The sequence below is a fragment of the Tiliqua scincoides genome, chromosome 6, assembly GCF_035046505.1.
Source record: "Tiliqua scincoides isolate rTilSci1 chromosome 6, rTilSci1.hap2, whole genome shotgun sequence".
Classification (NCBI taxonomy): domain Eukaryota; kingdom Metazoa; phylum Chordata; class Lepidosauria; order Squamata; family Scincidae; genus Tiliqua; species Tiliqua scincoides.
The window spans coordinates 87,991,383-88,016,304 of record NC_089826.1 but is presented as its reverse complement, the minus strand read 5'-3'; the positions used below and the strand labels follow the sequence as shown (position 1 = coordinate 88,016,304).

Genomic DNA, 24,922 nt, shown 5'->3' with positions numbered 1-24,922 from the left:
CAACCACTTGGACCACATTTGTTGTCTCCCTCCAATTTAGTGAAGGCTCTAAAAACTACAAACAACAAGGGCAACAAAAGGTAGCCTAGTCTAGTTCCTTCAACCAATTTGATTTCTTTAGAACAGCGGTGCCCAAACCCAGCCCTGGGGCCACTTGCAGCCCTCAAGGACTCCCAATCCGGCCCGTAGGGAGCCCCCAGTCTCCAATAAGCCTCTAGTCCTCCGGAGACTTGCTGGAGCCCACGCTGGCCCAACACAACTGATCTCAGCATGACAGCCAACTGTTCAACCTCTTGTGTGAGCTGTGGGACGAGGGCTCCCTCCACTGCTTGCTATTTACATCTGTGATGCAGCAGCGGCAGAGAAGGAAAGGCCCGTCTTGCTCTGTGCAAGGCCTTTTATAGGCCTTCAGTTATTGCAAGACCTTCATTCATTTATATAAGTTCCATCTCTAATATATTCATTTATGTAAATTTATTCAAATTTGAAATGTAAATTAATTCTTTTTTTCCCCGACCCGACACAGTGTCATAGAGATAATGTGGCCCTCCTGCCAAAAAGTACGGACATCCCTGCTTTAGAATACCATCCACTGACTAAGTGCTTTATAAATTGCTTTATAAATTGCCTCCATCAATGCTATTTATTTATTTAAAAGATTTTTATCTCGACTTTCCTTTGTCAGAGCAGATGCCAAAGGCAGCTTACAATTTATAGAAAAACAAAAATAAAATAAATACGATTTGTAAAAACAACAAATAAACTCTAAAACTCTTAACCCCTGCTGATTGGGTAAGAGGCACTTTTTCAAGTGGGTGCTCCTTTTTTTAGCAGGGGGAGAGTAACTGGCCCACCTCACCCCAGCACTGTCTGAACTAGTGGCTGTCTGCTGGTATTCTTTTGCATCTTTTTAGATTGTGAGCCCTTTTGGGACAGGGAGCCATATAGTTATTTGATTTTTCTCTGTAAACCGCATTGTGAACTTTTAGTTGAAAAGTGGTATATAAATACTGTTATTAATAATAATAAAATAAAATAAATAAATACAAACCAATTGGTGGGTGCAAAACTATTAACATTCAAGGAACTGCTATAGAGGCAGACAACCCAAATGCCAAACAAAACAAAACAATCTGTTTTGAGCCCTCACCAAAATACCATGAGGGAGGGGATAGATCTTAATTCCCAGGTAGAGAGTTGTATAAGTGTGGCGCCACTACTGAGAAGACTTGCCCCCAAGCCGCCATCTCCTAACTTGAGAGAAAGGCGGCGCTCACAGGAAACCCCCTTCAGATTACCTAAGAGAGTGGGCCGGAAAATATGGGAGAAGGAGATCCATCAGTTAACCTGGCTCCAAACCGTGAAGGGTTATAAACCTTTCACTGCATTTTCCTAATCTAAATGTAGAAAACAGATAATTTCACTCCAGGCTATCAAAAACTTTCTGAGTATCAAGGATCACTGTCAAATTCTTCTTCTCTCCCATCCCAACTTGCTTCAACATCCCCAGCACTTTGTCCTTTAAACACCTGTGATGCATGAATTCTCTCTCATCTGCTTTAATTTATTTAATATTCTTCCAAGTTCAATTGCTTATATTCACATAAAAATGTTATAATCAAATATTTAATAATAATATAGTCCTGTAAGACATCATTAATGACAAATCTGCCTGCAGCCTCAGTTCAAGTTTCCAGATTTTTGCACTTAAAATTTCATTTACCCTTTCTAACATGTGCGCTGAACTATTTAATTAAATAACTTACAATACACTGCAGTCCAGGCTTAATGACTTCTCAAGTTCAGATCTGAATAGACATACTGGCCTCACCACTCATTACATGCCTTCCAAGGGTGTTTGTATCATTGGCTATTTTTCAGATAAAATAGTATCTCTTTTTTTCCTGGATGTTCCGAGTTACACAATTCAGAACCCCACCTTTCAAACTCTTTTATATACTCATATAACACTTTTATTTCTATTACTTCTTTGGCTGCCCCTCAATTCATTTATAAATTTCTGTTGTAATACGTCAGGGATGGCCAAACATTCAACTTGAGGGCCCCTGGACCTTTAACAATTGTGAAGAAGTGGGAATTTCAGCAGGTGCAGTTCATCATCTTACAGATAGCAAGTTGCACTTGCTAAAATTCCTTCTTCTGCACAATTGTTAAAGGTCCAGGAGCCCTCAAGTTGAAAGTTTGGCCACCCCTGTAATAGGTCATTTGGATGTTCCAAGTCTTTTATTCTAAAATTCTCTATTAACTTAATGCCTTCCTCCTCCAGAAGTTCCCCCCCCCAGTATGCCACTGCAGAAATAATTAAGCCTCTCATACTAAGATTGCATTCTAATGCTAAGAAGATCTTGAATTCACTTTTCATCCTTTTCCCCTCATCCTATAGTACAAACTCATTTAATCTTCATACTCATTTCCTTTAACAGAAGTACAGGTCGAGTTTCATTATTCGCGAGGGTTGTGTTCCTAGAACTCACATGGATGGCAAAAATCGCATTAAAGCAAATCTATTTAATAAACAATGTCCCTTTGGTAGGCAAAAGGTAAACAGCCTTGCTTACCTTTGTCTGTTTAATGACCTTGTCTTACATCACAATCTATGGATCAGTCTCTTTCCAATTAAAAGGGTTTTACTCAGAACCAGAGACCCCTCCCGTTACCCAGAGGGGAGCACTGGGAAAGAGTGCAAAGTGATTATCTTTCTTTCAAGTGCTCAGGGGGAAGGGAGGGGCTGCTTGCCTTGGAGTGAAGCTGTTATAAGTGCCTGGAGAGAGAATGCTTGGATTGTCAGCTGCCCTCTCTTGCATTAACAAAGCGATTGTTAATTGTCTTTTTCCTTTAAATTAAAGGGCCCTTCTCATTGCATTGAAATAAAACCATGGGTGAAAAAGCCAATATAGGTTATACCTGTATTTCCAATCAATTTCTGTAAGTGTAAGGTCTGCAACATAATTACGTAAATCTTATCTCCAATGTCTCTTGTTTGTGTACTGGAGACAAAAAAGTCTAGTCTTATGAAAGAGAACAAATATAATTCCTCATTTTAGGTGGCCTGTATCACCATATATCAATCAAACATATTCCTAATGCTATTTTAAAACAAATACTAGAGAGCTAATATTCTCTTTGATCTTTAGGTCTATCAAGGGCTGGATTCTACCCAGTGTCAGTGATGCCACTACCACCCCACTCCCCAAACGATTATCACCTTACTCAAAATCATAACACATCTTAAAATATTTCTCAAAGAATGCTGTCTGGCCATGATTTGGGACATAAATTTACTTAAGCTGAAACCTATTTTTGTCCAAGTCATAGACACTAACCACAGCTCAGACAAAACTACACAAAGGCCCCCAAAAGGGTGGTTTTTAAAGTTCCAGGAAACTGTGGGTAAGCCCAGGGAAGCTCCCCAAAGCCTCAGTATTAAATGGAAATTGAATGCTTTTACTATTAGAGTTATAATAAAAGCATCTAATTTGCATTTCACGCTGAGAGTTTTGGCAAGACAGTTCTTCAGCACACCATATGCTAGAAATATCATGAAAATAGATGCTGGCAAAGCCTAAAAGATGAAGAAGGTTTTTGCTTAATCTTCAGGTCATTCAGGTAAGGATGATCAGATATATGCAGAGATTTCCTAGCTCCTCTTCCCACAGGCTCCAGTATTCCTACATCTGAATCAAACTGAGGTGTGCTCATCCACTCCAATTTCAAAGTTAAAAATTGGTTTAAAAAGTTCCAGTAGTTGAAGCAGGATTTCATTTTCCTTGTTCATCTTCACAACTAGTAAAGCAAGGTAAGTTGTGCAAAATAAGAAAAGTACATATTTGGTAAGTTTAAACGACTTGTAAATGTCACCCAATTCAGCCACAGATGTATATTTTGCATTGCAAAAATTCAGCATGCTATAAATGTTTCCATACCTCAAAGCCTCCAAAGTCATCATCATCCATTTTCCAGGAAATACCTATAAAACAGCATAAGATACTTATCAATAAGTAATTCTTAATTATTAGTTAACAGATGCAAAATGCATTCTGCCTAACAAGTCCCAAACGCACAATGCCCACATGGCTCAGAGCTGACCAATTTTGTGTGTGAAGAAGCGCTTCAACAATGATGAGCTCCCCTCTCATGGAGACTAGGGGAAGGCCGACAGGAGTCGAGGGGCATCCAGTTCGGGACTCCTCATCCCTATGGGACGAGGATGGGGCAGTTAAAGAACAAGAAGGTAAAGGCAGAGTAGGAGAAGAAATTGGGAATGGTAGCGTGATGGGATGTGATAGACGGTTTGGCACAACAAGAGGATTCAGGGATAAAGGAGCTAATAAGCAGCCCATCCTGGGGCATTCCATGTACAAATGCTTTTATGCAAATGCCTGAAGTCTCCGAGCAAAGATGGGAGAACTGGAATGTCTGGTGACTAGGGAAAACATTGACATAGCGGGCATAACAGAAACCTGGTGGAATGCGGAGAATCAGTGGGATACCACAATCCAGGGCTATAAACTCTACAGGAGGGACAGGGAGGGGCATGTTGGAGGTGGGGTGGTCATTTATGTTAAGGAAGGGATAGAATCCAGCAAAGTAGAGATTGAAGGTGGGTCCGACTCCATAGAATATCTATGGGTTAAATTACCAGGCCTGAGGAGTGATGTAATACTGGGGGCATACTATCGTCCTCCAGACCAGAAATCGGAAAGGGACCTTGAAATGAGGAAACAGATCAGGGAGGTGACAAGGAGGGACAGGGTTGTAATCATGCGGGAATTCAATTATCCTCATATTGACTGGGTCAATTTGTGTTCTGGTCACGAAAAAGAGACCAGAGTCCTTAACATGCTAAATGACTGTGCCTTAGAGCAGCTAGTCATGGAGCCCACCAGAGGACAGGTGACTCTGGATTTAATGTTGTGCGGTACTCAGTACCTGGTCAGAGATGTCAATGTTACCTAGATTGGGGAACAGTGATCATGCTGAGATCCGTTTCGACATGCACGTTGGGGGAAGAATACCAAGCAAATCTCTCACAAAAACCCTTGACTTCCGACAAGCGGACTTCCCTCAAATGAGGAGGCTGGTTAGAAGGAGGTTGAAAGGGAAGGTAAAAAGAGTCCAATCTCTACAGAGAGCATGGAGGTTGCTCAAATCAACAGTAATAGAGGCCCAGCGGAAGTGTATACCGCAAAGGAAGAAGGGCTCAACTAAGTTCAGGAGGGTGCCTGCATGGCTAACGAGCCAAGTTAGAGAGGCCGTAAAGGGCAAGGAAGCTTCCTTCCGTAAATGGAAGTCTTGCCCTAATGAGGAGAATAAAAAGGAACATAAACTGTGGCAAAAGAAATGTAAGCAGGTGATACGGGAGGCCAAGAGAGACTATGAGGAACACATGGCCAGTAGCATTAAGGGGAATAATAAAAGCCTCTTCAAATATGTTAGATGCAGGAAACCCGCCAGAGAAGCAGCTGGGCCACTGGATGGTGAGAGAGGGAAAGGGGAGATAAAAGGAGACTTAGAGATGGCAGAGAAATTAAATGAGTTCTTTGCATCTGTCTTCACGGCAGAAGACCTCGGGCAGATACCGCTGCCCGAACAGCCCCTCCTGACCAAGGAATTAAGTCAGATAGAGGTTAAAAGAGACAATGCTTCAGACCTCATTGATAAATTAAAGATCAATAAGTCACCGGTCCCTGATGGCAACCACCCTAGAGTTATTAAGGAATTGAAGAATGAAGTTCCTGATCTCTTGACTAAAATATGCAACTTGTCCCTCAAAACGGCCACGGTACCAGAAGATTGGAGGATAGCAAATGTCATGCCTATCTTTAAAAAGGGAAAGAGGGGGGACCTGGGAAACTATAGGCCGGTCAGCCTAACATCTACACCAGGTAAGATGGTGGAATGCCTCATCAAAGATAGGATCTCAAAACACATAGACGAACAGGCCTTGCTGAGGGAGAGTCAGCATGGCTTCTGTAAGGGTAAGTCTTGCCTCACGAACCTTATAGAATTCTTTGAAAAGGTCAACAGGCATGTGGATGCGGGACAACCCGTGGACATTATATATCTGGACTTTCAGAAGGCGTTTGACACGGTTCCTCACCAAAGGCTACTGAAAAAACTCCACAGTCAGGGAATTAGAGGACAGGTCCTCTCCTGGATTGAGAACTGGTTGAAGACCAGGAAACAGATAGTGGGTGTCAAAGGGCAATTTTCACAATGGAGAGAGGTGAAAAGCGGTGTGCCCCAAGGATCTGTTCTGGGACTGGTGCTCTTCAACCTCTTCATAAATGACCTAGAGTCAGGACTGAGCAGTGAAGTGGCTAAGTTTGCGGACGACACCAAACTTTTCTGAGTGGTGAAGACCAGAAGTGATTGTGAGGAGCTCCAGAAGGATCTCTCCAGACTGGCAGAATGGGCAGCAAAATGGCAGATGCATTTCAATATAACTAAGTGTAAAGTCATGCACATTGAGGCAAAAAATCAAAACTTCACATATATGCTAATGGGTTCTGAGCTGTCTGTGATCTTGGTGTGGTGGTGGACAAGTCGATGAAAGTGTCGAACCAATGTGCGGCGGCAGTAAAGAAGGCCAATTCTATGCTTGGGATCATTAGAAAAGGTATTGAGAACAAAACAGCTAATATTATAATGCCATTGTACAAATCTATGGTAAGGCCACACCTGGGGTATTGCGTCCAGTTCTGGTCGCCGCATCTCAAAAAGGACATAGTGGAAATGGAAAAGGTGCAAAAGAGAGCGACTATGATTGCTGGGCTGGGGCACCTTCCTTATGAGGAAAGGCTACGGCGTTTGGGCCTCTTCAGCCTAGAAAAGAGACGCCCGAGGGGGGAACATGATTGAGACATACAAAATTATGCATGGGAAGGATAAAGTGGATAGAGAGATGCTCTTTACACTCTCACATAACACCAGAACCAGGGAACATCCACTAAAATTGAGTGTTGGGAAGATTAGGACAGACAAAAGAAAATATTTCTTTACTCAGCGTGTGGTCAGTCTGTGGAACACCTTGCCACAGAATGTGGTAACGGCATCTGGCCTGGATGCCTTTAAAAGGGGTTTGGACAAGTTTCTAGAGAAAAAATCCATTATGGGTTACAAGCCATGATGTGTATGTGCAACCTCCTGATTTTAGAAATGGGCTTTGTCAGATGCAAGGGAGGGCACCAGGATGAGGTCTCTTCTTATCTGGTGTGCTTCCTGGGGCATATGGTGGGCTGCTGCAAGATACAGGAAGCTGGACTAGATGGGCCAATGGCCTGATCCAGTGGGGCTGTTCTTATGTTCTTATTGGCCAGCACTGACTGGAGATAGTTTGGAAGTTCTCTAGAAATTGTTATTTCAGCTGGTTTTAAGTGGCCAGATTAAAGCCAGTTGCTTGGCAGAGAAGGCAAAGGATGTTCTACTGTCTAAAAGTTCCCAAAGTTCTCAAACTCTGTAACCTGCCATGAGTCTCAGGACAAGGAAGAGCAAAAACCTCAATCTATAATACATGACTTCTGGAGAAAAAATTAAAATTTTTTTCAAAAGCCAGGTTTTTTTTATTATTATTATTTATATCTATATATACCTTATGCTCTGAAGTTTTAAGTTTGCACTCCCAGAATGGAAATTTTTTTTATTCTCTTTTGCCATTCCAAATTGGCACAGCCACTCATTTCAATAATGCTTCCTGCCATTCACATCGCCTCCCAGCTTTCTGGTAGGTTCAACAAACGCTAGCCTTGCACATGACTGCGGTGAATATCTGCCCTCGTAGAACATCTTCCCTCAATGCCATTAAAAGAGTTCATTTACAGGGTGAAAGCTGATTGGTGCAGTCACAACCTTTGTGGTTATTTTCTGGTATATTTTTAGCTAAATGTGCGTCTTTGGAAAAATTCAAAGTTAGGTATTCTGCTAATGAAGATAAATTCAGCCATGTGTTGACCATGGAAAAGTACATGAGAGAAAAAGCAAAAAACACACAGGTTCCCTCTTTCTCTCCCTTGGATACAGTCAAATAAAGTAAAGCAATTCAATTAATGCCAAAAAATTAAGCTTTGCAAATTACATTCAAAGAGAAAAATAACTGCAAATAAAGAATGGGTAGCTACAGAAAAATACCAAGAGCCAGATATATTTCCAAGTTCAGTAAATAAACATCAAACAATTCTTGATTGGGCAGGAGGTCTGGTCTAGAGCAGGGGTGTCCAAAGTTTTTGGCAGGAGGGCCACATCATCTCTCTGACACTGCTTTGGGGGCAGGGGAAAGAAAGAATTAATTTACATTTAAAATTTGAATAAATTTACATAAGTTTACATAAATGAATATATTAAAGATGAACTTATATGAATGAATGAAGGTCTTGCAATAGCTCAAGGCCTATAAAAGGCCTTGCACAAAGCAAGGCTGGCCTTTCCTTTGCTGCCACTACTGCATCACAGACATGAAACAGCAAGCAGTGGAGGAAGCCCTCATCCCACAGCTTACGCAAAGAGGTCAAACATTTGCCTTCACTCTGAGAGCAGTTGTGTCGGGCCAGTGCGGGCTGCAACAAATCTCTGGAGGGCCAGAGGCTCATTGGAGACTGGGGGCTCCCTGAGGGCCGCCTCAGGGCCAGGGTTTGGGCACCCCTGGTCTACAGGGTAGAGCCTCCATTTGCCTGTAGATAACATCTGAAGGTCGCCAGTTCGAGGCCACCAGCACCGTGAATGGCGAGACCTTTAAGCAGCTGACAAGCCTAGCTGAGTTATTCTACCTGCTCTTTGGCCGCTGTCAGCCTGTGTGGGAGGAAAATGGAGGCCAGAATGTGATACCAGATCATAAAAGATCCATCTGAAAAGTTGTGGTTTTTGAAAGACAGAACCTTCTTCAATTGTAAAAATTCCTATTGGGATTTAGTATAGCCTACCTATGTAAACCACCTTGAATTAAAGTCTGAGGAGAAATCTGACGACCAAGAAAGGCAGTATATAAATACCTGTATTATTATTATTATTATTATTATTAATGGATAGAAAAATTTAATACACAAGGAGATCAAGCAGTAGGTTCTCAAGAAAGTCTCTTACTGTTTTTCCCCTATATTATTGTTAATGAAATCAGGTAATGGGTTTGATTTTAAGTATTAGTTGATGACGACGCATTCTCGGCATCACCTGGCAGGACAAAGTTCCAAACAACACAGTCCTGGAACGAGCTGGAATCCCTAGCATGTATGCACTACTGAAACACAGACGCCTGCGTTGGCTCGGTCATGTCGTGAGAATGGATGATGGCCGGATCCCAAAGGATCTCCTCTATGGAGAACTCGTGCAAGGAAAGCGCCCTACAGGTAGACCACAGCTGCAATACAAGGACATCTGCAAGAGGGATCTGAAGGCCTTAGGAGTGGACCTCAACAAGTGGGAAACCCTGGCCTCTGAGCGACCCGCTTGGAGGCAAGCTGTGCAGCATGGCCTTTCCCAGTTTGAAGAGACACTTGGCCAACAGTCTGAGGCAAAGAAGGAAGGCCCATAGCCAGGGAGACAGACCAGGGACAGACTGCACTTGCTCCCAGTGTGGAAGGGATTGTCACTCCCGAATTGGCCTTTTCAGCCACACTAGACGCTGTTCCAGAACCACCATTCAGAGCGCGATACCATAGTCTTTCGAGACTGAAGGTTGCCTACTAATATTAGTTGATGAACCAGTTTTTTAAATACAGAATACCAGCTGGCAGCTCAGAAATCACAGACTTCTCAGTGGGACAGTTCCCTAGGAGACCATAGAAAGCATAAGAACTGTATTCAACTATCAAGAAGTTGACCAAGTGAGGGGCTGAGTCAGAAAAAAAAACAAAGGGAAACACAGAGAGACTGAAATGGACAAGCTGGCTGAGAGCAGATGAAAACTCAGTATACCTTGGGATTCAGACATCCCTGTAGGATAGCCACCTAATGTTGCTTGCAGGAGTGCTCTGTTATATGCCCCCATTCAGGGCTTAACTTGGATATTTGTAAGTGAAGCAAACATTGCAGAAACCAATGTCTTCAGTGAACCTCACCGCCCCAAAGGAAACCAGAAGCCAGGGTGATGTGCTCCTGATCTTCTCATCAGTATGTAACACTATGAATTGTTCATCTCCTTTGGATGCTGTTTTGTACAGCAATACCTTGCACTTTCATCTAGTTAGGGACCAGAGCACGGATGAAAGTTAAATAGGGATGAATGTCAAAACATAGCCTTATTTATCTTACAAATTTACTCTGGCCAGCAAAACATGTAAATAGCCAACTATATAACACATACAAATGCATGAGAAACATAGAAATAGAAAAAAGAAAATTAAAGATAAGAACAAATATTGTGTAAGTTTGGATGAAATTGAACAAATGAGGAATGCTGATTGTGCAATGCAAGCGGCAAGATAAGGGTTTATTTGACCCAGGCTGGGACATGAGTCTGCTCCCCTACTGTGGATGATTGGAGAATGGAGGGTAGCTGGGCGATCTGGGGGGGGGGGGTCTTAAGGCACCAGCACCTGGCTCACTTCCTTCTTTGCACATAGTCTCCACATCACAGGTGTTGTACTGCCACAACAGCTCCAGGTCTCAGCTTCTCCTTCTGTACTGTCTTTTACTTGTTAATAAAGCGGCCCTTTCTCCCATGTCTGGTATCTCGAGTGTTCACTGGGTGATGCACAAACAAAGTATGTGGACAAAATTTGAAATGCAATTAACTGAATTTCTAGACTTGAAGAGCCCCAAACTCTGTAGCTTTTCCTCACAAGGGAAGGGTCCCAGACCACTAATCATTTTGCTCACTCTCTTGTTCACCTTTTCCAGTTCTACAATATCCTGTTGAAGATGTGGCAATCAGAACTGGAGACAATACTCCAGATGTGGCCTTAACAATGCCATCTATAGGCAAAAAGTGTGACTTCTGGTTTTTGGATGAAAACAGGAAGTTATGTTTTTATGCCTTTAAAGATATTAGAAGAAGCCCTATGGGGGGTTCAGGTGGAGCCAGATCTGCGGACAGAAAATCCATGGATAAGTAGGCCCAAGTTGTCCCTTTTAAAATTATCCTGAGCATGGAATTGGCCTTCTTCACAGCTGCTGCACACCAGGTCGACACTTTCATTGAGATAATATATAAGCCCCTCAGGGACAGTCCCTCCAAGAGGACTGTGCCAGCCTGCCTTAAAATCATAGTTCTTTGCTGTCTCTTGAACAAACCCTCCCTTGTTCCAACCATACCATAATTACCATAGCTGTAATTGACAGGCCAGCATCTAATTTCCTATTTTTGAGCAAAGTGTTTAAGTGACTAGTGTTGACCGAAATCCAGGAATTCCTGGGTGAAACTGATTATTGGGATTTTTTGCAGTCTGGCTGTAACCTGAGATTTGGAATGGAAATAGCATTGGTTGTTCTAGTTGATTACTTATGCCAGGAACTAGACAAGGCAGTAGATTTTTCAACAGCTTTCAATACAATCAATCATTTTGAACATCTTGCAGGGTCAGGGTTCAGGGGCGCTGCAATGGCTCTGATCCTTCCTAGAAAGTGGTGTTGGGAAACCATGGCTAGTGGTCTACTGCAGTGGTTTCCAACATTTGTCAGGACGATACCCCCATCAGGAGGGTAGTGGCCCAATCAAGAACCTGCCGTTGGTACAGCACTTCTGGGTTTCACTGCCACCACCACCACACACAAGTAAAAAAAACACCACTTTTTATTTACTTGTGTTCAGTGGCAGCAGCAAAACATGGAAGTGCTGTACTAACAGCACTTGGATCCCCAGTCAGGTCACTACCCTCTCTAAGGGTGTAGCATTCTGACTAAAAATATGCATGCCTGCCATGGAGGTTGTGACTCCCAGTTTGGGAACCACTAGTCCAAACTGTCCCACAAGGATCAGTTATTTAAAAAAATTTTCCCCAAAGGCTTCATGTAAATATCAAAGGGTTTGGGACCGAGTGTCACAGTACGCAGACAACATCCAGCTCTATTATCTCCATTTTATCAGATGCTGGAGAAAGCCTGAGCTGCTGACTGGGGTCAGGGATGGGATGGATTCAAGTGAACAAATGGAAATTAAATGTGGACAACACAGAGATACTACTTGCAGTCCAATTTATTGTCAGCTTCTTCTGAAAGTTGATCTTTGATAACACTGCCTCCTTTAGTGCTGTGTCATTACAGTGTTCTGATGTGACTGACAACCATCCTATCCCATGTATTCAGTAGCAATCGGCACTGATTTCCTGCCTATTAGATCATCAGTATCTCCATTGTTTCAAGCAGCTTTATTACTTCTACCAAAGCTATGACAAACACCTGTTTCAAAACATTAAGCAAATAAAGGCTAGAATATGGTTGTATTCTTTTAACATGTATTTATACTCTTTTAACCCCACAAACAAACCCTGGGTTACAATTTTGCTCATCCTTCCGTGGTTTTTATCCAATACGCTAGGTGAAAGTGTCATGAGAGAGTACAAGATGAAAGTCTAATTCAAAATCTGAAGGCCTAGTAAAACACCTGAAATTTAAAAGACAGGTTTTCTAGACCTGAATGTAGTTTTTAAAAAAATATATATCAGAAAAGCATTGGTACTGATGTGACATGAATGCCCAGCAGGGGGATGGGACACAACTCACACACATACCAGAGAAAAGTATGCTTTATCCCCAGAACCTCCTCCCCCCTTCACCGCAGTGACCCCACAGATTTTAACTCTGTTTTAAGAACTGTTTGAACAAAGAAACCAAGAAAAAACTAAGGGCCCAATCCTATCCAACTTTCCAATGCTGATGCAGCCACAATGTCGCCCTTGAAATAAGCATATATTTTCTTTCCTTGAGGAGGCCTCTGTGACTGCCATCCCCACCACAGGATGCAGCATATGTCCCACTGCTGCATCAGCACTGCATCAGCACTGAAAAGTTGGATAGGATTAGGTCCCAAGGTTAACTGTTTCTCAAAAGGGGCAAAAAAATGCACAGGGATGTCTGAATCCCAAGGCAGATGGAAATCTGGACAGCTGGGGCGCAGTTTGGGGAAGACTGGCGGCAAGGAAGGAAAAAACGGTAAGCGCAAGTCTCGTCGGCTTCCCCGCCGTGTAGCAGCCTCCAGTTTGGAAACCACTGTTCTAGTAAAATATCAAACTACCATCAACTTTCAGCCAACCATTTTATGAATGAAGCAAGTCATAGGCATTACTGGAAACTCAAAAAACCTCTCAATAGTTTTACTCCTGATTTTTTGAAGACAAGTGCAAGTCTTGAAATAGGAAATCTACACCTTGCATTGAAACAGTCAGGCTACACCTGCTTTAAAAAAAAATCAGTTAATTGTTTTATTATCGGAAGATTCTCAAGTTTCTACAACATGCCTATCCCCACTCTAAATCCATGGGATGGTTAAATCTCTGCAAGAAAATTAAGATTAACACATGCAGAACAGGCACACACCTTTGTGGACTGACATGTTCACTAAGAGATTGGTATCTGCAGAACTGGAAAGGGATCTTTCCTGCTGTCTTCAGAAAATGGTGGAACCACAAAATGAATAATCTGAGTAAGAGGAAGAGAATCGATTTCTCTTCATGCTGAAATGGCCTTTTCAGATCATGCAACCATGAAAATAGTTGTAGACTCTCACTTTAGATAGGAAACAAAGCTATGCTCACTCAGTGTCATTTAGGTAGGTGTCCACTGGGTTTCTTTCTTCCCAAACAACATTGTTCTTTGCCAGAGATCAAAATGTCTCTGCATTATGCTGATGCAATAATTTTTTCATGCATGTCAAAAGAAGAAAAAACATCATTCTGTAATTGACTTAAACATTGCACCAGGTTGAGTTCATGTCAGCATCAACTAAGTAGGCCCAATTCAATAAACTGTCACAGGACACTATAAAGAGGTAAAACCAACATTCCCTTCAAGGTAAATTACCTTACAACAAGTTTAAAACACAACAAAATGCACAAAACATTAATGCTATCAACAAGTTAGTCTATTTTCCATATGCAAGTTTTAAGCATCTGTAATACAGTACCAGCATTTTAGCATATAGGTATTGTAACATATTGATGAATCTTCATTTCTTGATACAGTACCAACCTTCATACTAAAGCCAACTATACAAAGAAAACTCTTACTTTAATCCAAGAGAAAGATCTTTAAATGAATTTGTTACAATATTTGGAAATTGGAAGAAAGCAGAAAGGGGAAAAAAAAACTTCCAACCACAGTTCCCAACTAAGAGTGACTCTCTCAGAGAATTAAATTCTTAAAACTGAGTGTCTGACCCAGGCTCAGCTATAGTTACATTATCGAAGTAACATATATTCATGTGAAGTTAGAATGTATTGAAATGTATTTGAAAAATAATCTAATCTGGAAGTGTGGTAATTTGAACAAACTAAAGCTAACAAGTTAAAAGCTAACACTTAGGAGCATATTCTCATGTTGGTGTCTAACAAATGACATAAGTAGGAGGAAAGAATTTAAATTTCCAAGTTCTATCCAAATAGGATAGAACTATAAGTGGGACACAGTGAAACATTAAGAAATTGGTACTGGATGAATCATACATTCTATAAGGCAAATTTATGGTATTTCCATTTTAAAAAATCCCCCAAACTTACTGTTCATACAAACATTACACTTAAAAAGTCAAGCGAAGAGAACCATAAAATACTTGAGAAGTAAATATAGACACATTCTGTAAAAATCAGAAGACAATGAATCAGATTTTCAATCATCCATCTGACAATCACCAAGGGCAAGTAATAGTAATTTCCAAGTGGTCAGGTGAATACCACTTGCTGTAAAAAGAAAGCCATTCCCTTGGTCTTCCTTTTAATCTTAAATAATTAGTAGGTTTAAAAAAATTAGAAGGAAAAAGGCGCCACAGCAGTCCTTAGCACAACCCTCTAACAAAAGACTGGACTACAGCAGCTATCCATGAAATCCATCATATGCCAACTGGAGGTTGGAAGAGGGTGCCATGCTCAGTTCTCACATAGAATGAAGACTAAGCATGGTATGTCCTCCTCCACAGAAATCAATTTCACCCAAAGTTCGGGCAGATGACGACCTGCTGTAGATTAATCTGCAGCACTTAAACTATTGGGGGAGGATAATCCAGGTGTGCCAGAAGCATAACCTGTAGGGCAAAATAATTATGAGAATTGTACAACTCTTTTGCCATATTCAGGAAAACAGATTAAATTACTTAAAAACAAAGGCATGTCAAGGACTCTTTGGTTTCTACAGTCTCATCTCAACTGCCAGACAGACATCTCACCACTTAATCCATAAAACTTCTGAAAAAAAAGCAATGTACCAAAGTATCACCTCACCTCAAAGAATCTCAGACAACTTGGGTACCAAAATTGGTACTTAGGAACTTAAATATTTTTTCTCAGCTCCACACAGTATGCAGCTCCTAATTAAATGGAATTCTTTTCCACCATTGAAGACAAACATTTTCACTCTCTTGTAGAGTACCATTCCCAGTAAAAATGCAAGTAAGATCGAAGTTCAAATGACAATCAAAAACATTCTTCTCAACAACTTTTGTGTTAATAGTGCTGGCAAGAAGAGCAAGGCATTGCCACTTAAGCACACAACATTCACTGGGTCTCTCATTCTCTTTTGAATATTCTGGGCAATTCAACCTATGTTGTAACTCAATTCATTCCATTATTTTCATATTGTATGCTGTTATCTACAAAGAAGGTCTTTCCACAACCAACTTACTAAGATACCCCAAGCCAGAATATTTTTCCTACTGTTAAAACTAATGTGCCTGGCTGCACAAGATGCACAGGAACATGTTCTACTAGTTCAAATAGCAAACTAAGAAATGAATAAGTTCTGTGTGTGCGTAGCTACAGTCCAAACAAGCTACTATAGCACACCATGTTGGACATGTTTGTTCCTTGTTACTGGCTCCTACACTTCTAAGTAAATATTCATTCGCACAATGAGCTGCAAAGAAAGCTGCTTCTCAAAGAACCTTCAACGTACAGCAACAAAGCAGCAAAAACATGTGTGGCACTTTGTAAATAACTAGTGTTTCAGGACTAGTTTGGGACTCTTGCTTTTTAATAGTAATTTGTCAATCAAGACGGACATCAATAGAACTGGCTGCATTTCAAATTTTAAATAGCTCCTTGGAGGAAAGTTTTAGTTATTGGCAATGTTGAAAGACCAGACCAAGGCCAAAAAATCTTGAAGGTAAAAAGAGCACCATCATCACTTCCGGCTTCATCTGCAGAGTCAAGGGCTACAGCAAACATCTGATTAAGTCAGTTCCATCCTTGAGCCACCATACTAATGAAATATATGTTGCACCACCCTTCTTCCCTAAAATATAGCTAATTCAAACCAAGTCAAGAATGCAACAGCCTCTCTTCATTCATTAAACACTACAAGTTGCTAGGATCAAGCTACTATTTTCCAGAAATATTACTGACTACGCATTTTGTAGGAAAACATACCATACATTAACATCCTATGATGTTTCTTGGAGAAATCCTTGCTCTACCCCTTTCCACAAGTGTACTGATTTCATTGTAAGACACTGTCTTCTCTTTAAAAAGGCAGGAGGGAGAATTCATGCATGACCTGCTTAATAAGACTAACCATTCTGTAGTCTAGATGTCCATCATCACAATTTTGGATTGGAGATAAAGCCTGCCAAAAGATTATAATGAAATTCAATTGTGCACATTGTTGCTTGCTGCTTTTTTTAATTATGTGGTTCTGTAACTCAAAACTAATGGAGGGCAAGGGCTGGATTAATAAAAACTACTAAGAAAAGTAGTCCCCACTGTAATAAAGTTACTACTTGCATTCTATCCTTCATGATCTTTACCAAACCCAGATGTTTTACAGTCATTTACAGTTTAGCTTAGCTAAACACAGATTTGAGCACACTTCCATATGATCCATTGTTGACGTATCAAAAATACCCCTAAGCTTTCAAAAATAAAGGCTACCATTAATTATATAAGATGACATCTAAAACTAACAACTGAAATTTAACTTAATGATATCAACAACTTACTGTTTATGAAAAAAGTTAATAGCTAACTAGTGGAACACATTTACATGAAAAAAATCTCATTAAATATATTTGGTTCACTCTTACAACTATGTTGCCACTTCTGTGAACTTTACTTTTTTAAAATAGAAAAAAAAAGATTTCTGAAGAAGCATGGAAAAAAGAAACAAAGTTTGGAACCTCAAAACTAAATATATTTCAATCAAGGCCTACATCTCATTATAGAAAATGTATGCGAAAAATTTTTTCCTCCCTCCATCAGATCTCAGCCTGCAGAAACAGGACTTCCAATTTACTTCACTAAGACATAAATTATAACATTTTGTACCAACAGCAAACCTAGAGCAAACAGAGGAAAAAGGAGAACGGAGGTAATTATTTGATCCAGAAACTAAGCCCTTAACAATGCAAAAATAATCCCTGCTAAATGATATGTGCTGACAATACTTTTCTAATCTTCCCACATGATTATTTCACAGAATTCTGGAAATACTGACTCTTTCTAAATGAAACTATTATTGGCAGTACAATAAGTAAGAAAAAAAATCAGCACGAATGTTTTCCAAGTTTGAATAAAACTACAAGGACTAATTAGGTTTTGAACCAGAAACGCACTCAAAGACAATGTAAAAGTTTCCACAATGGAAGGATGAAGTAGAGTCCTGCAATGATCTGTCATGGGATTAGTATGTTTTACTTCTTAATTAATGACTGGCAAGGAGAATACAACGGCAAGTAGGCCAAATCTGAGGACGATACCCAATTACTCAGAATGCTGAAAACCCAGGCAGATGGTGAAGAGCTTGAAGAGGATCCCTCCAAAGTCAACAAACAGGCCACAAAATGGCAAATGAAGTTCAATGTAAGCAAGCGTTAAGTGAGGCCTTGACAACAAGAATTCATAAGTCCACCTATGCACTGCTAAGGTCTGAACAAAAGATGGAAAGTGCCCTTTAGAGGAAACCGAGGTACCATTCCTTCAAGTCATGACTGATACCTCAATGAAAACCATCAACTCAGTGTGCCACTCTTTATTCATTACAGCATGCAGGTTGAAATGAGCATGAATAACCTTATCTGCTAAGAGTGACACCAAACACATCACTGAGTGGTGCTCCTCTCCACTTTGTAGTCCAAAATGAAACAGTGCTCTCACTACCTGCAAGAACTCAGCTGGACAACTCCACACAAGTTAATATGGCAGAAATATAAAGATTTTTCTCTATCACCATCACAAAGTAGGCCTATGCTACAGCCTACACTCATTCAGATTTGTCATATGTCTTCTGCCAACACTGCTAAGAAAACAAAACAATTTGTCCAATGCCATGAACGATCACTCTGATAGGTCTGATAGCTCCACCACCCCCTAAGTTAAAAGCTTTGTAAATTGACAAAGGAACTATTTTAAGTTCTTCCACTTCCATGCCTGCAGAGTCTCATCCACATAAAACACTGATTCAACATGTGCCCAGCTCAACAAATGAGGCCAGAAACCCATCAGTGACAGATCAATACTTGCCCTACCAGCTGCTAAATCCTGAGCTGCATCCAACAGGAAGGTCTCAGGGTTTATAAAGTTATAAACTAACACAGCCAGCTTAGGATTCTCCCACCACCACACCCGAGACCACTCTTAAGTAGCTCAGGCAGTGAGACCGTTGGGCTTACAAAAACATCACAACAGAATCCTTATTCTGTCCTGAACATTCACTTTCAAGAAATATACTTTAAATTGGTAAGACTGAAAAATGGAGGAGCTGGTTATAGGGAGAAAATCAAGATGGACCACCATGATTTTACCTCTCAACCTGTCAGAAGAGATCTAGAGGACGCTGGCACACAAAGCTGGGAAAGATTTATCCCCCCTCACTTTGTAAAGCCAGGTCTTCATAATATATTTCCCACGTTCAGACATGTTGGCAGATCAATTCACTTTCCCATTCCAGGTGCCAATCCCATATTCAGGAGTTTAATTGCTGGGACATTCCATTACATACACACAGAACTGAAAGTAGAAAATTTAAATGTGTTTTCTGTCACAAATGTGACAAATGTGTCATTAATTAGCAGTATGGCTGAGAAAACCGACATTCTTCCGCTCCTAAAATAACACATGTGTGCATCATTCTGGAAAAAAACTATTCGTTTATTTTATTCTTTTGATCTATGCCAATATAGGTCCTTTTTCAGTTCAACTAGAAAGTCAAAGGTCACTAAAATAATCAGTGGTGTTCAATAATTAAGGAACTAGTAAGCGCAAACCTAAGCTTCCGGACACCTACTGGAGCAGCAGCGCCAAAGCAGATATCGTTGTATCCAGAGAGCACAGGGAAGCTGCCGGGGGAAAGGTGTGCTGTGAAAGGTCCTCAGGTGTGCCACAGGAGTTTGGTGCACAGCATTGAAAATAGCTGGAAAAGAACTCATCCAGATTCTGTGGCTCTGTTTCTAGGACAACTGTCTGTAGTAACAAATTGTCCGGCAGAGCTGTCCGGCAGAGCTGGTGGAAGAAGAACCTGGATGAGCCACAGAACCTGGGCAAATCTCCCAGAAGTGATATCACAAGAGGTGAAGACCATAGAGATCAGTAAACTGTGAGGAAAAAAAAATGAAAATCACTGCTCTAAGATAAGCAGAATATTCGGACACAAAGTTAGACAGCCTCACTTGGGGGGTCTTCCAATTTTCTGGCATACTGTTATTAGGATCCTACTGGGTAGTGAGAAGAGTCAAGCATAAATGTCTAAAGATTCGGCTCATAACTACCTAGAAGGTTACCCTATGCATTACAAGCCTTAATGTTTATCACACTTTTATTCCACTTTTCCTGCAAGGAGGAGGACATACACTGAGCTATCCTGTATCTCACACCTACTTCCAATGTAGATGAAGGGAAGAAATGGTGACTTGCTTAAAGCCAATCCGTGAGCATCATGGCTGACCAGGAATTTGAACCCCGAGTCAAGCACTACATCTCACTCTGTCTCCCCCTTAGCTTCAGTTGTGTAGGCTGGACAGCTATTGAGTAATGTGCAGGAAATTTGCTCATGATCTGACGTGCTTTGCACTCCAAGAGACTTGTTGAAAAGGAGACGGGAATGGGAAGTAGAAAAGTTTGACTAGAAACATTTCCTAATCTCTCCCTTGGCAGGAAGGGGAGAAAGCCAGAAAACTCCAAGTCCTTCAAACCCTGGGGTGAAAGAAGAATAAAAATCCTGACATGATATATCAGTGACACATCAGTGGGTCCCAAGGCCCACTGGGTTCTACCTTAACAAATAGGTACCACTCAGGGTTATTTCACACAGAAGCAAATCCGGCGTGTTACTGAAGTGAGCCCTCAAGAGAAAGTAACACCAGATCAGTGCACCTGGCTGCACACATATTTGTTCCACCCATGCGTCATGGTTCTCAAGAGAATATCATGTGAGATATATGATACCTCAGAGAAACAGAGGCAGCACATCACTGGTTTGGGAGAGCACAGGCTCCAGCGGTAGCAATCTTCCTTCTGGGCAAGAGTATCACCAGGCCGGCTGCGGCCAAGGCACAGAAGCCAGTGCTATGACAACTGTCAGGGGAATGCACCTTGCATAAGCTGCCACCCCCAGCTCCACCTGCTCTTCCTCTCCCCCTCTGGGCAGTGTGACAGGGAGGGCTGGGCCTGGTTAGAGAGGCAACAGAGACCCCTTGTGGTCCTCCCCCCCTCTCTCTCAGCCCCTGTGGGGGAGAGGCGAGGAGGTGTGCATGTCAGGGGAGGGGTCCACAACCTGCTTGTATGACTCAACCATGCCCTCCCCTCAGGGGCCTTCTTTCTAGACCAGGGGTGTCCATAAGCTTTTTGGCAGGAGGGCCACATCATCTCTCTGACACTGTGTCGGGGGGGGGATTAATTTACATTTAAAATTTGAATAAATTTACATAAGTTTACATAAATGGATATATTAAAGATGAACTTATATGAATGAATGAAGGTCTTGCAATAGCTCAAGGCCTATAAAAGGCCTTGCACAAAGCAAGGCTGGCCTTTCCTTTGCTGCCACTACTGCATTACAAATGTGAAACAGCAAGCAGTGGAGGGAGCCCTCGTCCCACAGCTCACATGAGAGGTCAAACAGTCACCCTCACACTGAGAGCAGTTGCATCAGGCCAGTGCGGGCTCTAACAAATCTCCGGAGGGCCAGAGCCTCATTGGAGACTGGCGGCTCCCTGGGGGCTGCATTGAGAAGCCTTGAGGGCCGCAAGTGGCCCCTGGGCCGGGGTTTGGGCACCCCTATTCTAGACTAAAGAGGCCAAACACTGAAGTCTTTCCTCACAAGGGAGATGAGGAAAAGAGGCATGCGGGAGGCAGTGTGGTGGGGGGCTGGGTCTGGCTGAACTGACAAAGAGGCAGCAGAGACACCTTAAACGTTCCTCCCATCTCTCTGTGGCAGGCAAGGCTGGCCCAGACACAGCCACACTCAAACATACAATATTATACAGGGAATTGATAGAGGGATATTATTTTTGCTCTCACACAACACAAGAAGCAGGGGACATCCACTAAAATTGAGTGTTGGGAGAGTTAAGACAGACAAAAGAAAATATTGAAGACAATAAGAAAAGCCTTGCTTTTCAGGATCAGGCCAAAAACCGAACTAATCCAGTATCTCACAGTGGCTCACTGGATGCCTCAGGGAGCACACAAGACAACAAGAGCCCTGCATCTTTGTGCCCTCCCTTGCATCAGGCATTCTGAAGATCCTCTAAAACCAGGAGGTGGCACATACCCATCAGGGTTTGCAACCCGTGATGGACTTTTCCTCCAGAAATCTGCCCAATCTCCTTTTAAAAGCATCCAGGCCAGATACCATCACCAGATTAACCACTCACTGAGCAAGAAATACTTTCTTTTGCCTGTCCCAACTCTCCACATTTTAGTGGAGGCCCCCTGGAGCTGGTGTTGAACTAATTACCCAGCACATAGTTAGTCTGCAGAACTCCTTGCCACCAGATGAGTGGCGATAATATCAGGCCTGGATGCCGCTGAAAGGGCCGGACAGGTTTCTGGAAGAAAGTCCAGAGAAGAAGGGTTGCTGCGGCTGCTTATGGGGCAGGATCAGCTCTGCCTGTGCCGGCAGGGGCCTGGGGCAGGTGCCACCTGCAGGGGCAGGTGAGCCAGAGGGAGGCCACACCTGCTGCTGCCAGGTCACTTGCTTGCTCTCCCTCTCTCCCTCCCTTGCCAGCCCCTGTGGGGGAGAGGCGAGGAGGCCTGCATGCCAGGGAGGATAAGTTCTGCACGTGCAGGGAGGGGCCTGGGGCAGGTGCCACCTGCAGGGCACGGAAGCCAGGTGAGGAGGCCGCACCTGCTGCTGCTGCTGCCTGGTCCTCCCTGGACGGCCCCTATGGGGCGAGGGGGAGGCCCAGCGAGGTCTGCATGGGGGCGCCTCACCTGTGGCCAGGTAGACACACCTGCAGCCCCCAGAAAGAGCAGAGGAGGTGGCAGGGGCTGCGTGACCCCCGAAGGTGCCAACCCAGCTCTCCCTTCTCCCCCCCCTTTACCTGAGACTGCGGCGCCCCCACCTGCGCGCTGCCCTCCTCCGCCCCGTCTGCGCATGCTCGGAGCTGGGGACAGAGGCCACGCCCACTCCGCAGGAGCGCTCGCCGGGACCCCGCGAGCAGCTGCAGAGCGAAGCCTCCTCCGCAGTGCCCGGATGTTGGTCCTCTAGCCCCGCCTTCACGGAGGAAGGGGGCGTGGCTCGGGGCTGCCCGGCATGCAAAGTGCTGTGCAGCGGCTGCACGTGCGCGGCGGCTGCAGGCAGCGCAGTCCTTTCTCAGCTGCCACTCGCACAAGCCCATGCAGGTCTACTCGGGAGTAAGTCCTGTTGTGTGCAGTGGAGCTTACTCCCAGGAAAAGGGTTGCAGCCTTTGCAGGCCTTTCCCAATCAGAATTGCCCTCCACCTTTTGTGCAGCCACTCACACTACTTGGGGCATAAGAACATAAGAACATAAGAACAGCCCCACTGGATCAGGCCATAGGCCCATCTAGTCCAGCTTCCTGTATCTCACAGCGGCCCACCAAATGCCCCAGGGAGCACACCAGATAACAAGAGACCTCGTCCTGGTGCCCTCCCCTACATCTGGCATTCTGACTTAACCCATTCCTAAAATCAGGAGGTTGCGCATACACATCATGGCTTGTACCCCATAATGGATTTTTCCTCCAGAAACTCGTCCAATCCCCTTTTAAAGGCGTCTAGGCTAGACGCCAGCACCACATCCTGTGGCAAGGAGTTCCACAGACTGACCACACGCTGAGTAAAGAAATATTTTCTTTTGTCTGTCCTAACCCGTCCAACACTCAATTTTAGTGGATGTCCCCTGGTTCTGGTATTATGTGAGAGTGTAAAGAGCATCTCCCTATCCACTCTGTCCATCCCCTGCATAATTTTGTATGTCTCAATCATGTCCCCCCTCAAGCGTCTCTTTTCTAGGCTGAAGAGGCCCAAACGCCATAGCCTTTCCTCATAAGGAAGGTGCCCCAGCCCCGTAATCAGCTTAGTCGCTCTCTTTTGCACCTTTTCCATTTCCACTATGTCTTTTTTGAGATGCGGCGACCAGAACTGGACACAATACTCCAGGTGTGGCCTTACCATCGATTTGTACAACGGCATTATAATATTAGCCGTTTTGTTCTCAATACCCTTCCTAATGATCCCAAGCATAGAATTGGCCTTCTTCACTGCCGCCGCACATTGGGTCGACACTTTCATCGACCTGTCCACCACCACCCCAAGATCTCTCTCCTGATCTGTCACAGACAGCTCAGAACCCATCAGCCTATATCTAAAGTTTTGATTTTTTGCCCCAATGTGCATGACTTTACACTTACTGACATTGAAGCGCATCTGCCATTTTGCTGCCCATTCTGCCAGTCTGGAGAGATCCTTCTGGAGCTCCTCACAATCACTTCTGGTCTTTACCACTCGGAAAAGTTTGGTGTCGTCTGCAAACTTAGCCACTTCACTGCTCAACCCTGTCTCCAGGTCATTTATGAAGAGGTTGAAAAGCACCGGTCCCAGGACAGATCCTTGGGGCACACCGCTTTTCACCTCTCTCCATTGTGAAAATTGCCCATTGACACCCACTCTCTGCTTCCTGGCCTCCAACCAGTTCTCAATCCACGAGAGGACCTGTCCTCTAATTCCCTGACTGTGGAGTTTTTTCAGTAGCCTTTGGTGAGGGACCGTGTCAAACGCCTTCTGAAAGTCCAGATATATAATGTCCACGGGTTCTCCCGCATCCACATGCCTGTTGACCTTTTCAAAGAATTCTATAAGGTTCGTGAGGCAAGACTTACCCTTACAGAAGCCATGCTGACTCTCCCTCAGCAAGGCCTGTTCGTCTATGTGTTTTGAGATCCTATCTTTGATGAGGCATTCCACCATCTTACCCGGTATGGATGTTAGGCTGACCGGCCTATAGTTTCCCGGGTCCCCCCTCTTTCCCTTTTTAAAAATAGGCGTGACATTTGCTATCCTCCAATCTTCTGGTACCGTGGCACAAACTCATGCAGGTCTACTCGGGAGTAAGTCCTAGTGTATGCAATGGAACTTACTCCCAGGAAAAGGGTTGCACTCTTAGCAGGTCTGCAGTCTTTTCCAAATCGGAATTGCCCCTCGCACTGTCAGCCACTCACACTAGTTGGGGCACAAGCTACGGGCACAATCTTAACCAGGTATACTCAGAAGTAAGTCCTGTTTTGTTCAATGGGGCTTAATCTCAGGAAAGTGTGGTTAGGATTGCAGCCGTGTGCATGCCTACTTGGAGGCACTGTGCTGTTCTAGGCAGAT

The 24,922-nt window shown here is 43.2% G+C and overlaps 1 protein-coding gene across 4 annotated transcripts in view; it reads right to left on the bottom strand.

Moving 5' to 3' along the window:
* Positions 1–22,695, bottom strand: part of CCDC91 (coiled-coil domain containing 91) — a 117,925-nt gene extending 95,230 nt beyond the window's left edge. For 2 of the 4 annotated variants that reach the window (XM_066631802.1, XM_066631804.1), the window contains exons 1-2: positions 19,375–19,566; positions 3,945–3,988 (exon numbers count right to left, since the gene is read on the bottom strand). In XM_066631802.1, the coding sequence (XP_066487899.1) occupies positions 3,945–3,988; positions 19,375–19,516 (186 nt within the window). In that variant the 5' untranslated portion in view covers positions 19,517–19,566. Of the gene's footprint in view, positions 1–3,944; positions 3,989–19,354; positions 19,567–22,630 lie in introns of those variants that run through there. The other 2 variants (XM_066631803.1, XM_066631805.1) reach the window with 2 other exon arrangements.
* Between the last annotated feature and the right edge of the window lie 2,227 nt (positions 22,696–24,922).